The following is a 15,000-nucleotide window of genomic DNA, read 5'->3' as shown; positions in this document are numbered from 1 at the left end:
CGTTTGCATTTCCTGTACCACTTAGTGCTTTTTGTCCCTCTCGGCAGTTCATAGACCAGAGGAACATGGAAGTCTCCATGAAGCTTACCCGTCCTATGTAACTACATATTAATTATTCTTCGCTCAGGAGGATAAGTGAGATTTTTGGCAGAAAATTTTAGACCAATGAGGACTTATTTATGAATGAATACGTTGATTTGAGGTAATAAATGACGTAAAATATTACACAGTGTCCCTTTAAATTAGGAAAAAAACACTCTGACGGGTTGGAGATGTGATGCCCGTTAAGTCAGGACTACACCACTCTGACAGGGTGGAGATGTGATGCCTGTTAAGTCAGGAATACACCACTCTGACGGGGGTGGTTATACTTAACACCACCAATGTACTTTATTATCCAATTACAGGACACCCCGGAGTGGTTTATTCCACTTACACCATAGTAAGCGACAATAATATTACTTACTTTGATCTATAACTGCTGAAAGTACTTGCTATTGTGTTTTTATCAACTTAATCCACTGCAATTAACATATTATTCTGCATTGCTTGCCCGTCATCAAAACATAATGCACACCCTTGGAACCTTATTGCCCAATCAGAATCCAGTAATCGTCCACACCGTGGTATAAGGTCATTTAGACAGCAGGGAGTTGCCAGTCGATGGCGCTGGCTCTATCTAATGGAAAGCCCACCGTACCATAATGGGTCTCCCAGTTATCCACGGCCATGGGCCAATCAAAAAGTTCAGGCAGCATGGCCAGCAGGGGGTCCCCTCCACGCTGCTCGATCAGGGCTACACATCCACCCGCGCAAAACAAAAGCAAACACAAACAGTCATTGGGTTTGAATAATTTACTAAACAGTGATTATTTTCATGTCAAACATAAGTGTACGATTGCTTGCTTGTATATACTGTTCACCCTGACCCTAAATCCATTATTTATTATGCCTTTGGTAAAAATCCTCATCTATAATTACTTATTTATGTAAAGCTTTAAACAGTGTGGGATGCAGCCAGCTCACTTTAAACAGAGCTAACACACTTTAGTAAACACATTCTAGAAGTGGATATGGTTTTGTGGGGACGTGATTATGTGGGGACATGTGTGTATGTAGGAGGTTTGTGTGTGTGTGTTTGTATATGTAGTAGGATTTTGTTGTGTGTGTGTGGGTGTGCGTTTAGTAGGGTGATTTGTGTGGTTGTGTGTGTGTGTTTGTGGGTGTGGGTGTGCACGTGGTTATGTGGGGACTGCGTCAGACTCACTCTCATTGGTGCAGGACTTGTACAGGGTCTTGGCCTTGGTGAGAGCCATCGCTTCCCCCTCCACTGTTCTCTCCAGGACCCCTAAGAGAGAAGACGGAAGAAGAATTAGTGCTCAGTGGGAGCCATTATATTTGATTAACCAAAATATGGCATAACAGTATAGCTGGACTGAAGTTTTGCCTCATCAACAAACCATGGGGTACTGGCTTTGTTTTTACTTTAAAATATAACCTTGTAGGTTTTATCATCTCAAATTTAGGGGCAGTCCTCAAGATAAAGGCCAGGATAGATTAGTGACTGAGGTGGTCGCCCCTCAGCCAAAAGGATCAGGGTTCGATGCCCAATGTCCACAGCCGACCAGTACGCATCAACGAGTAACATGCCTAATCCTCTGCACCTAAATTACCTGGATGAAAGTGTCTTAAGGGATTCGTAGCACCCAAGTAAATACTAATATCTTACAGCTTCCAGGATAATATGTGAGGTGTTCTATCTGGCCGACAGAATATTGAGTTAGACCAGGTGACATCCGTTCTTTTCTCACAAATCAGGCTTTAGATTAGTATCTAAAGTCGGACGGCAGACAAGCTTAAATCCGGGCGAGCGGGCGTTTCACTCTCGCTCGCATTTGTTTCATGTGCTGGAGATCTGTATGCGTGTAATAATCTGCCACCGAAAAATCGGCCAGCAGTGGTAAAATGTAACAAAGCGTCTGTAAAGGTTTCAAATCAAAACCATGTAGGCTGGCCGGCAATGAAACCACTTATTATGTTCTCCTCTCCGAAAGCTTCCTCCACACGCGCGAACGAGTTCCAAATCGGTCGACTATCTCCGCAATGAATCAGAAAATACAGCTTAACTCTGCCCTTTCTGGGGCAATGCATTCAGATTGTTTAAAGTGGATACAAACATTGTCTCATCATTCATAAATACGAGAGGATGCATTCGTGTGTTCAGAAGTTGATTGTTCCACTAGACCATTCGAAGAGGCAGTCGGGGGAACGAAAGTCGAGAAAATAGAAAAAATGTATCCCTTTGGATACAAGCGTATGCTAAATGAAAATAAAAGAAATAGTAATACAAAACATGTTGGTGTTGTAGCAGTAAATTTGTATATTTATAAAAAATCTTACTGGAAAGGGGTCTCTGCCAAGCAGACTCACAATTCAAACAAAATTCGATAATAAAAAAATGAAAAAGGTTCAATCAATTCAGAGCAATATTGTGCGTTTACTTCAGTAAATATTTTCTAATTTGTTTGACAGAGTACAACATCGAAAATGTCCTCATCAGTGGCTAATCCCTCCGTGTCTGGCCATTTCTTTCTCACTGAACATGTCTCCGTTTGGGTAATCCGCCGTCTATTTGCCCATTGCTGTGTGCACTATTTATGTGCTTATTTAGTCTTAATGATGCCCACAGTGGCTGACTCTTCCTAGGGTGCTTCCTGCCAAAGGGCACATCGTGTGTGGATTACTGACCTCCTGGTGTTTATGTTTAGTTAGCAGTGCTATACTCCCTTGTGTTTGTGTGTGTGTATGTTTGTGTGTGTAGGACGGTGTGATTGTGTGAATGTGTGTGCGTGTGTATGTGTGTGTGTGTGTGTGTGTGTGTGTGTGTGTGTTTTTGTTTGTGGCGTTGTTTTTGTGTGTGTGTGTGTGTGTGTGTGTGTGTGTGTGTGTGTGTGTGTGTGTGTGTGTGTGCGCGTGTGTGTGTGCGCGTGTGTGAGTGTGTGCTTGTGAGTGTGTGCAGAAGGGTATTGGTGTGGCTGTGTTATGTGTCTGTGACTGTGTATTTGTGTTTAGGGATGTGGCGTGTGTGTGTATGTAGGTGTTTGTGTATATGTGTGGTTCTCTGTGTTGTAGGGTGATGTTGTGTCTGTGTATGTGTGTGTGTGTGTGTGTGTGTGTGTGTGTGTGTGTGTGTGTGTGTGTGTGTGTGTGTGTGTGTGTGTGTGTGGCGCTGTCTATGTGTGTGCATGTGTGCGTGTGTGCGTGCGTGTGGATGTGTGTTTGTGAAGGATTAGAGATGCGATGCTGTGGTACCTGATGTTTGTTTGAGGAATGACTTCAATAAGCCCGAAACACGCTGCTTTGTGCAGAATCTCAATTGAGTTTGTGTCAATGTGTGCTTCTGCTCTTTTCCTTGCCGCTCGTCTGTGTCTCCATTTGCCTTTCAAAGGTCACCCGTGTTAGATCCACGGTGGGGAGAAAGCCATCCGCACGTGAAATTGTGAAGTGGAGGTGGAAGACAGCGCCACCGGCTTGAGGGTGAGACAATCCAAGCCACTTGATATTCCACTTCTAAATTCAAAATAGACGCACGAAAAAAATAAAACAGAGAAGAAGAGGTCTGTAATTAGACGAATGTGTTCGTCAGTCTATTCAATCAGGCCTTGGTTCCATCCTTACCTTCAAGTCCCCTCGCCTGACGCTGGAGCTGAAGAAAAAATAAAACTTTTCGAATAGTTTCTTGTGTTTTACTCTGTAGGTTTTATCATGCAAGTTTAGCCATGCAGTCAATCTGTTTAGAGGTAGCAGGGTGGCAGGAAGAGGGATACCTACAACACGACTGTTTTGGTTTCCCTAGGGCTTATGAAGTCCCTCATTAAGGTCTCTGAACAGGGGGGCGCAAGAGACAGCGGACCCCGTTTAGGAAGGTAGTGGAGGAACTGATCAACCAACCACAGGGGCCGAGACCAGGGCGGAAAACATGCAGGGCTTTGAAGTTGTTGCGTTAGTAACCTAAAAAAACATTCCTAAAGTTATTTTAAACGTATAACTATCCGATCCTTCTCGGCTACTCTCACAATGTCCACAAATAGGCCAAAAGATGAAATGAACCCAAGCAGGCTGTGTGCAGCTCAATGAGGCTGTAAACAGTCTAAATATAGTTATACTATGATCATCTGTCTGTTTCTCCTCACGTTGCTCTATTTGTTTCTTTCAAGCTCGGCGGATGATGGAAGATGTTACGTTTGAACTAGTGTGACTTTTAAAGCTTGTGTGTTTGCCCACGCTGTCAGGAGGGGACCAGCAAACTGTTGCATTATTAAACATGCTCCTGGGATCATTGGCCTGTGATCTTTGTGGTTTTATTAATAATGTATTGATTTATTAATAATCTGCCTGCCAGTCTCGAAATTGAACTAGGTAGGACGAAACCCAGTTGGAGAGCAACAAAAAAAGAGATTTCTTCTGTGTTTTTTGCCATGTATTAAAATTATTCCTTGAACCATATTCTCGTTATACGATTTGATACAGATGCAAATGAAACTTGCTATATTGCTATTCCAATTTTTCGGAATGTTTATTTGATTATTTTAAGGGAAAATTTTGTTTTATGATGAAAGCGTGGCATCATTGCCTAGAAGTTGATTTGCACCTGTTATGTCTTTGATGTTCAAATATACTTCTGTCTTAATGCCAAATTTACCCCCCCCCCCCACACACACACACACACACACACACACACACACACACACACACACACACACACACACACACACACACACACACACACACACACACCGACACCTTCAGAACTTGACCCAGCTCTTCAAAACCATTGCACTAAATAATTTGTAATTACATATTCCAAATGATTTAAAGTATGCCAAATGATTGCAAGTAGATTAGGGTGAACCACAGACACACACCAATACACAGAGGCACATGTGTACATGCATGAATACGGACACACAGATGCACATGTATTTCACACAGGTACACAACCAATCCAGTAGTCACAGGTGGAGTGCTGACCCTCATAGTCAATGATGACCTTCAACATCATTGGAAATCAATCCAAGGCATTTACAAGCACTGACAAACCCACAGCACACACACACACACACACACACACACACACACACACACACACACACACACACACACACACACACACACACACACACACACACACACACACACACACACACACACACCACAAACACACACACGAACACACGCCCACACACACACACACCTAGTATACACACACCCACATGGATACACACACACGCTCATAGACACAGCCACACACGCACCCAAGCACCCAGACACACACACACACACACACACACACACACACACACACACACACACACACACACACGCACACACACACACACACACACACACACATACAAACAAACTTAGTACACACACACTCACATGTACACAAACACCCATGCACACGCTCATAGACACACACATATGCACGCACAAACACATGGACACAAACACACGTGCACACACAAACACCCACACCCACATATGGACACACACCCAAGCATGAACACAAACACACATACAACCCCACACACACACACACACACACGCACACACACACATACACACACACACGCACACACCTTATAGTCTCACAAATTTGAGTGCAAGCACACACACACCCCCCACAAACGCACACACACACACAAACACATAAAACAGTGTTTTACTGCCCGAGAGCCACCTGAGCCGCCCCCCCCCTGTGTTCAGGGCCCTGCAGATTGGGCAGAGATCCTACCTTGGGCTGGGCAGGGGGAGGGGGGGGGGACAGAAGACAGTGGTCACATGGTCGATCTTATGCATCAATAGCAGAAGTCAAAGAGGGAAAATGCACAAACACACACACACACACACACACACACACACACACACACACACACACACACACACACACACACACACACACACACACAGACATACTGACACACCCACACACACATATACTGAAACACACACACACACACACATACTAACACAGACACACACACATGCACACGCATACTGACACAGATACAGACACACACACACAAGCACACACACATACACACACAGACACACACATGCAGTGGGCGGCTTCCTGTGCTCACTCCTCAGTCCCTATATCACTCCTCACTCTCTATCACTGCCACCGTCTTTAATTAGTTCTCTCTGCGGGCTTTTTCATTCTTCAAAGCTGTGAATCTTTTTTCTTATGGCCTCGTAAAATAATGGTTTTAATGGTTCTTTGCCCAATAGTTTCAATTGGAAAATGGGGTTTAATAAAATGAGTAAAATATGAATTAATTCATGAAATCTTTAACAGCTCTCAGTTCGACAAAAGACCCATGTCAATTTAAAGGGCAACATTTAATTGAAGCCTGGAAATTAACCCCGCTGTCATTTTATTTAAATCGCTCTACAACATCCTCAGCGGCTGTACATCATAGTTAATATGAAGAGCGTTAAATTGTATTTAGACCAAGATGCCCAATGTCAAGCCTTGGGGATTACTATTATTAAAACCGACCGAGATATCGTTCCCTGCTGTGAATTACATTTCTACAATTCTACATTACAAGGTCTTGTAATGCCGCTGTTGCTCTCTTCTTGCTGGTTTCGAGGTTTGGTCAAGAGAGTAAATGCCTTGTTGCATTGCATGTGCCCAGCCTAGGCCCTTTGTTATGTATTTTATCTTTACTACATGTCATAAAGAGAGAACTGATTAGGAAGCAGAACCATTTAACAATAGGTGAGGGTGGTGGGGAGGAGATATGCACTGTATTAATGTGTCGTCGGTTTATATCGTTGTGTGTTACGCCGTGCTGTCAGTCTCACAAACACTAGCATTGTACTGACTCTACCCATGAGTCAGTACAGAGAGAGAGAGAGAGAGATGGGGGGATGAAAGATAGAAACATTATGAGAGGGGGGAAAAGGTGTGGAAGGATGGGTGATTTCCTTTTGAAACCGATTTTCTTGACAGAGACACCATTTTTGTTTAGTGCATTTTCATCCTGTCTGCAGACCAAGAGAGGTGATGAAATATGTGTTGTGAGGTCTCCTTCTAGCCCCGACCCATCCCCAAAGACAACAGCTGCCCCTAGACCTTGTAGAAATGTTTTCTGCTACCCTGAAATATCAAAGTCCTAAAATAAATGAGGGATGTGTGAAAAAAAATGGTTCCACTAGTAACAAGACTTTTTCTGTAAAATCTAAAATGCAGGTTCCAATGTAGTCTGCCAAATTTGAAAAAAAAAATCAAATGATGCCACATTGCATAAAAAACCAGCCACACCTTTTTCGATATAGACAGATGTCATCCAAAAGTGGCAGGCAAGCAAAGGAAAAACTATGTATATAAATATATATATTGTTCCAAATTCATATCTACATTAGTATTCCCCTTTGTGCTTCTGTGCGCTACTGCGTCACCTAATTCTACCCTTTGGGGATAGATAACTCTCTATCTTTGTATTCAAGCGACCCAAAATGACAAAGTGGTCTGGTTCTCTCATGGTCAAATGTATGTTATCAACAATCAGCCAGAACTCCAAGAAATCCGCAAAAAAAACCATCTTGAACCAGCCAGATAACACACATTCCTCCCTCATCTCGGTCCACTTATCCCTGTGATTCAGACCCTTATTCTGACCGTTGTGTCTCAACTACAACAGCAAATTAGAAAAATGTTGTGTGTTTGTTTGTTTCGGGAACTTGAGTACACTTATCAACATCTTTCCCAGAACCTCTTTCCAAGGATATCGATTCCTTCCTTGTTTAATTTTTTTTCAATTTCGGTAACAATTTATGACTAAGGTGCATAAAAAGGTGCATGAACTGTTAATTACCATGAGTGAATGCAGTATTAAGTACTAATATATGGCATTAACATGAGGGCTAGGGTAAAGGTAAGAGTAAGGGTTAGTGGCTTCACCCTGTAATTATTGACCGTAGTGAACATGAACAGCATGAACTTATTGAACATGACCACCATTAGTGAATAGTTACTTGCGAGACCAATAGTTAACCGATGATCATTGTTAGCTAATCATTTCTCAATACTTAGCTAAAGTAATAGTAATAATGGTTAATAAATGTGTTTGTACTTTCAAGTGTTACACCTTATTCTTTAATCGTACAAGATGGATAGCTCATTCTCTCTATTTGAAATGGGAGTCCCCAGTCTCCAGTGTGTAATAACAACGCTAACAAGATGTCTCTGCCCTGGGTAAAGGTGCTGCAGGTAAGCTATCATTTCAGAGTAATTGGTTGGAAATAACCCTGCGATCCGTCAGCTATTAGTGAGGGAGAAGAGGTGTGAGAGTATATACTTCCAGTAGACTGCGCCTGCCTCCGTATGAGCCAATTAAAATGGTAGACCAGCCCCAAATCATTCCCGACCTATCACGGCATCTTTTGGTCCAGCTGATTGGTGTGGATACCTCATCTTAACTGTCAATCACAGGTGCGGAAAACGCGACACTTCTGGTTGACGGAGAAAAGTGGGAGGGAGGGAGCACTGAGGGGAGCGACAAATTTTTGTGACTCTCTCTCTCTCTCTCTCTCTCTCTCTCTCTCTCTCTCTCTCTCTCTCTCTCTCTCTCTCTCTCTCTCTCTCTCTCTCTCTCTCTTTCTCATTACCTCTCTGGAATCTCACCTATAGCAACTTTAAGGGCAGGTGAACCACCAGAGGCACAACCATAAACTCACACACACTCACATTCTGAACGCTTTAATAATATACAGTGGGATCCACATGCACACCAACACCCACACACACACAGAAACACTCACGCACACACACACACACACACACACACACACACACACACACACACACACACACACACACACACACACACACACACACACACACACACACACACACACACACAAACACACACACACACACACACACACACTCACACACACACACATACAGACACTGGTGATGCCCAGCTCTGTTGACAAACTCAAGCCCCCATGCTGGCCAGCTCTGCTGCCAAATGCCCATGACATCTGTTACATCTCTACAGCCTGAATGCCTGGAGATCAGTTAGCAACGTCTCATGAGCACTTCATAATCCCAGGGCGCTGTCCTCAGAGCACCTCTACAAACACGTTGAGGTTCAGGAAAACTTGACAATGAATGCTGCTTCTTTTTCTTCTCGTCTCAGTGTATTTCAATCTAAACAGACTCCTTTGGGAAAAGGATTTTGCTTGCCATTAATTCCAATCCAAATCTCTGCCACACATAGATTCGCCATCATCCAGTGTGTAGAAAGTGAAGTACAGTTTAGATTCCCTTGCCATCCAACCAGCCCAATTAAAACAGTTTAAACACTTGTGTTTCATAATTATCTCTTCTACAACATTCCGAACAGTATCTACAGGTATGTGGACATCAATTCTAACAACAAGCTGAAGTGTCTCCAGCAACTGTTGACTTTGTTTAAGACCAAGCAGTAAGTACACTTTCCAGGAAGCAACTTGGCCTCAGGGTGTGTTGGAAGGAGAGATACTACATGAAGTATATATTGCCAATAAACCCATTAGGCCAGATGTGTTTTTTTAACATTCCACTGAAACAGAGGAATGGAAAGTTCACTTTTGACTTTCCTGAAATCAAAGTTATGTGCACTTAGAATCACACACTGATGCCACCAGTACACAGCTTATGTTTCTCTGTTCCAGTTGTGTTTAAGTGTGTCTGTGTGCATGTCTGTGTGTGTGTGTGGGTGTGTGCTTGCATGTTACTCTGTCTATGTTACTGCAAATAGATTTGTGTGTGTATGTGTGTGTTTCTGTGTGTGTGTGTGTGTGTGTGTGTGTGTGTGTGTGTGTGTGTGTGTGTGTGTGTGTGTGTGTGTGTGTGTGTGTGTGTGTGTGTGTGAGAGAGAGAGTGTGTCTGTGTGTATCTATATGGGCGTGTGCATATGTGAGGGTGTGTGAGTGTGCGCGTGAATTTGTGTATGTGTGTGTGTGCGTTTACGTGTGTGTGTGTGTATCGGTGTTGGTTTGTGTTTGTGTGATCATGTGCATTTGTTTGTGTATCTGTGTGTGTGTGTGTGCGTGTGTGTGTGTGTGTGTGTATCTATATGTTTATGTCTGTGTGCGTGAGTTTGTATGTGTGAGTGTTCCGTGTACCTGTATGTGTATCTGTATGTGAGTGTGTGTTTGTGTATCTGTGCATGTCTTTGTATGTGTGTATTCAGTGTATCTTTGTGTATATCTGTGTGTGTGTGTGTGTGTGTGTGTGTGTGTGTGTGTGTGTGTGTGTGTGTGTGTGTGTGTGTGTGTGTGTGTGTATCGACGTGTTGGCCTCCCCGGTTGGCAGGCCTCTGACCTTTGAGGACAACCTCCAGGTCATCTCGCAGGATGTCAAAGGTGCTGTATCTGGAGCTGGTCTCGGGGATGATGTTTTTCTTCAGCCAGCCCCCGCAGGAATACTGATAGAAGTCCTCACACGGGTCCACGCTGGCGTCCATGTTCTCGATAAGGCGGGAGGCTGGGTGGAAGGAAAGAGAATCTATAAACCTTTCCGGATCAACTACAATGGGCTATCAGGGGCGGGACTGAGTGTGAGGAAGGATGTGCGTATTGATCACGCCCAATTGATGATGAAGGATCCCGGGGGTTGGGGCGTCGATGACTCCACCCCCCAAACTTGGGGTTCAGGGAAGTCGCAAATCAACAAATGAATACCTTTCTCTGTTTGACGGAAAATCATCTAAAAAGCTCAACTTCCTTTGCTGTCTTTTAGGTGTAATAACAACGTGATATATTGTATCTTAAGGGGAGCAAACAAATCATTATGACTTGTAATTAGTCGACCGTCATGCATAATTCTGGGCATTGTGTCAAGTTGAATAGTCTGCAATCAATCATAGCCTAGGACATTAAAGTCCTTCCAGTCAGATCGGAGTGATAGGAAATGTGTTCGCAGTGATCTGTGTGTACTGGGGGGGAGAAACACTGAGGGTTTGGAAGACAGGCCGCTTGTTCTCACAGATATCTGTGCCATGTTGTAGAGATGTGATCGCTAAGCGGCTAAGCGGCTAAGCGGCTAATCGGGCAGCAGAGGAATAAAGATGGATGAAAAATGAAACATTAAAGAATTAGGCTTGCTAATCATAGAAACTGAGAGCTGATTAGACCACAGGAGAGGAAAACAATTGTTCAGGAGACTGGCGTGATTTTATAGGACTGTTGTGAAGTTTTACTATATGTAAAACCTCACAACATTTTAATCTGTTTTTGTTATTCCGAAATTGCAACGATATGCCCATTGGCATATTTTTGGCAAAATATCATAGATACACACACATACACACACACACACGCACAAAAACATGCAAGGTCCTTACCTGATTGTGTGCAGTCGGCAGTTGTGCAGATTTTATCTAGGACGAATTTTTAAAAAGATCATTATTCCGTGAAAACATTTATGGAGTCATTTATTGAAGAACCTCCACCTGCATCTCATCTTTTTTTCACAGCTTCCCTTCTCATCCATTTCAGAGTCTCTTGAACCATGGTGTGTTTAAAGTGTTTGTGTTATGTCTTACTGTCATGAATATTACAACTGCCACTCAAAGCCTTCCCATGCGGGAGACGACCTAAAGGCAGGGACTAACAAACAAGCAGAACAGAAGACATCCCCCCCCCCCAAGACGAGGTCTACCCCCCTCCTCACAGGATGGTTTCTACATTCATCAGGTAGCACATGATAACGACCAGGATAATGAGGAACTACACCACTATAGCCCTATCCCAACTTAATCGCTTTAAAGCAGTGATAGAGCATTCTCACTTTCTTTATAAAGATACGCTCAACTGATGAAGTTGACATTCATTGTCTTCCTGTTCCACCGAACTCGCGGGTATGCATTTAAATATGACATGAAATGTAAGGCATCATAATGTGGAGTTGAATTGATAGACTGTGAGACTATGTATTGTTCTTGAGATGTGTCACATCCAATAAAGAACGGCAGACACATCTTAGACCGTATCCCATTGTTTAAGTCACAATTGAAAAAGCAAACGGGACAATTCCACATCAACAAAGCTAAACTAAGTTTGAATCCAAAAGTTAGGTTCAATTGTTTCAAGGTTTCTGACCTTTTGGAAGTAGAAATAATGAACCGGTTTCTACCAGCGTGACGGCAGACTGGTAGACTATGAGGCCACTAAAAAACCCTCTCCCAATATGTTGTGTGTGGCAGTAATAGTCCCTTTGCAGCAGTTTGAAAGGAAGAGATCAGGGTCGGACGCATTCACTCGTCGAAAACGCTGATCCAATGTTGTTCTTTGCACTTCGGTAATCATTTTGTTGTGTGTGCATATTCACGGGGTCGTTTCTTTCCCATGACGTTTCACATGCACACCTTTCAAGGCTACTTTGGAGTCAGCTGACGTTAATAGTCTAGTTGGTAGTTAAGGTGGTCCGAAGTGTTCTGGGTTCGAACCCCAGGGTCTGTAGCCCCGTGAGCATCCATAGGCATCGAGGATGCCTCAAAGACTCATCAAGGACGCCTGATCCTTGATGCCTAACCCCTAGATGCTAATTTGAAACTCATTACGAAAAAAACACTCTGGGTCACTCTGGTTAAAAGCATGACTAAAGAGGAATCATATTATAATCATGCAAAAATATATTAAGGCACATCAAGCCCATAGAAATACTCCCACTCTGACGAAGGAGAATGTAATTGTAAGTGCTGCTGGGAGACAGGCAAGCAGACCCCGGTCCCTCCCCCGAGCTCACCGGCCTTCTGCGTGGCGAACAGAGCGATGAGAGACACCACGATGATGAAGAGCAAGGTGACGATGGTGACCAGGCCGATCTCCAGCGAGGTCCAGCGGGGCTTCTTGGCCGACTTGGGGTGATGGGCGTTCTCCGTCATCTTCAGATCTCCTCTGTCAGACGCTGGCTGTGTCAACTCACCTGTCACCGGAGCAGGGGGCAAGGAAAGAAGACAAAGGAAATTGAGGGACTGGAGTAAAATTTGAATAATGAAATAAAAGATGCGTCGGATTGGAAGAAAAGGAAGGGAAAAAAAAAACACAAGGAGCGAGAGGCAAATATTAAAGACGTGCTCGGTGTGTTAAACCACTCGCCGCGTAGTTAGTCGGTTAAAATGAAGTTCACCCTTACCCTTTAATATTCTCTCACTCAGGAGGAAAAGAGAGAGAGTGTAAGAATTTGCTGCCGTTCCCTTGTGCTTGCTCGCCCTGAGTCTCCCTAAGCACTATTGTTTTTCCCTCAAAGGCCAAGGGGAAGCGTTACAAAGTGCGAGGAACACGTTGTAAAGACTAACTTTTAAGGCTTTAAAGGCAATTAATCCTTAATCCCTAATAAGCAACACTCCTCCCTCTCGCTCTCTCTCTCTGTTGCACTCTCCCTCTTTCTCACACACTCTCTCTCTCACTCTCTTTCACACTCACATTGACACACACAGACATCCATTTACAGGTCGGTTTGAGGTAAGACCAAGGGGATGAGGTGAGCATTCGAACAATGTGGCAAAGTCTGGCCCGATGACCCGATTAGTAGAACGTTACATACCTATGTTTGATAGCACTGCCTCATTTTCATTTCACAGAGACACTTCTAATAACCCCCTCGCACCCACACAAACACACACACACACACACACACACACACACACACACACACACACACACACACACACACACACACACACACACACACACACACACACACACACACACACACACACACGTGTACATGAATACATACACACACACACTCACACACACAAACAAACACAAACAAACTCACTCTCTCTCTCACCTCCGCACACACAACCACACAAAGACACACACAAACACCCTCTCTCTCTCTTTATAACACAAACACATGCAGACATACACACACAAATGTACAGACAAACACACTCTCTCTCACACACACACACACACACACACACACACACACACACACACACACACACACACACACACACACACACACACTCACACACACACACACACACACACACACACACACACACACAAACACACACACACACACACACACACACACACACACACACACACACACACACACACACACACACACACACAAACAAACACACACACACATGTGCACACACTCACACACAAACAAACATACAAGAATGCACAAGAATACACACAAAAATGTACAGACCTACACACTCTCTCTATATCTTTTACACACAAACACACACACACACACACACACACACACACACACACACACACACACACACACACACACACACACACACACACACACAGACACACATTTTACAATGCTTCCTGTTGCCACATGCTCTTCGGGGAAAGAAAAAGATTTACAACAGGTTAGAATAAAGTTAGACTCTTAACCAGTCACGTCTACCTCAATAAATCTAAGTCAACGCTATTTGCCTTGCCAAATCCCTTTCATTTACCATTCACTAGGCGCTTAAGAATTATTTATCTCAGGTGTTGAACACCGTGGCAAGAACCCATTACTTCTCGGCTGGGAGTCCATTTATCAACACTGAAACACTGTATTTCTGGGGATGTGAGCTCAGCACTGATCAAACGAGCAGAAAAAGAAAGAATAACTATGATAACAATAACTGATACACGATACAACGTTCTTGTCCAGGACTAGTCAAGCTTACAAAACAAGAAAGCACTTTGTGGTACAGCCCCTGGATTCTCCTTTGGAATGTGTTGAAGCACAGTGACATCCTTGTTAGTGACGGGCTCAGATATACAGTGTGCTCGGATGTCCCACTGGGTCAGAGACAGCCCTCCCTCTCTGAAGGGGTCTGCTGGGGCTGCACTGGGCCCCCCAGCAGCGGACCGAAGGAACACAGCGACGGCAGACCTTCGGTCTACACTGAAACCACTCTGCTCAATGTGTATGCTGGCCCACTGCCGTATCCATCAAGCTTGTTT

The 15,000-nt window shown here is 43.8% G+C and overlaps 1 protein-coding gene across 3 annotated transcripts in view; it reads right to left on the bottom strand.

Annotated features, from left to right (window-relative positions):
- Positions 1 to 15,000, bottom strand: part of LOC115560851 (neprilysin) — a 33,662-nt gene that overhangs the window by 15,533 nt on the left and 3,129 nt on the right. For 2 of the 3 annotated variants that reach the window (XM_030380469.1, XM_030380471.1), the window contains exons 2-6: positions 12,809 to 12,988; positions 11,406 to 11,441; positions 10,385 to 10,546; positions 1,268 to 1,348; positions 701 to 796 (exon numbers count right to left, since the gene is read on the bottom strand). In XM_030380469.1, the coding sequence (XP_030236329.1) occupies positions 701 to 796; positions 1,268 to 1,348; positions 10,385 to 10,546; positions 11,406 to 11,441; positions 12,809 to 12,988 (555 nt within the window). Of the gene's footprint in view, positions 1 to 700; positions 797 to 1,267; positions 1,349 to 10,384; positions 10,547 to 11,405; positions 11,442 to 12,808; positions 12,989 to 13,198; positions 13,651 to 15,000 lie in introns of those variants that run through there. The other variant, XM_030380470.1, reaches the window with a different exon arrangement.

Source organism: Gadus morhua, chromosome 16 (genome assembly GCF_902167405.1).
Source record: "Gadus morhua chromosome 16, gadMor3.0, whole genome shotgun sequence".
Taxonomy (NCBI): Eukaryota; Metazoa; Chordata; class Actinopteri; order Gadiformes; family Gadidae; genus Gadus; species Gadus morhua.
This window is presented reverse-complemented; position numbering and strand designations above follow the sequence as displayed.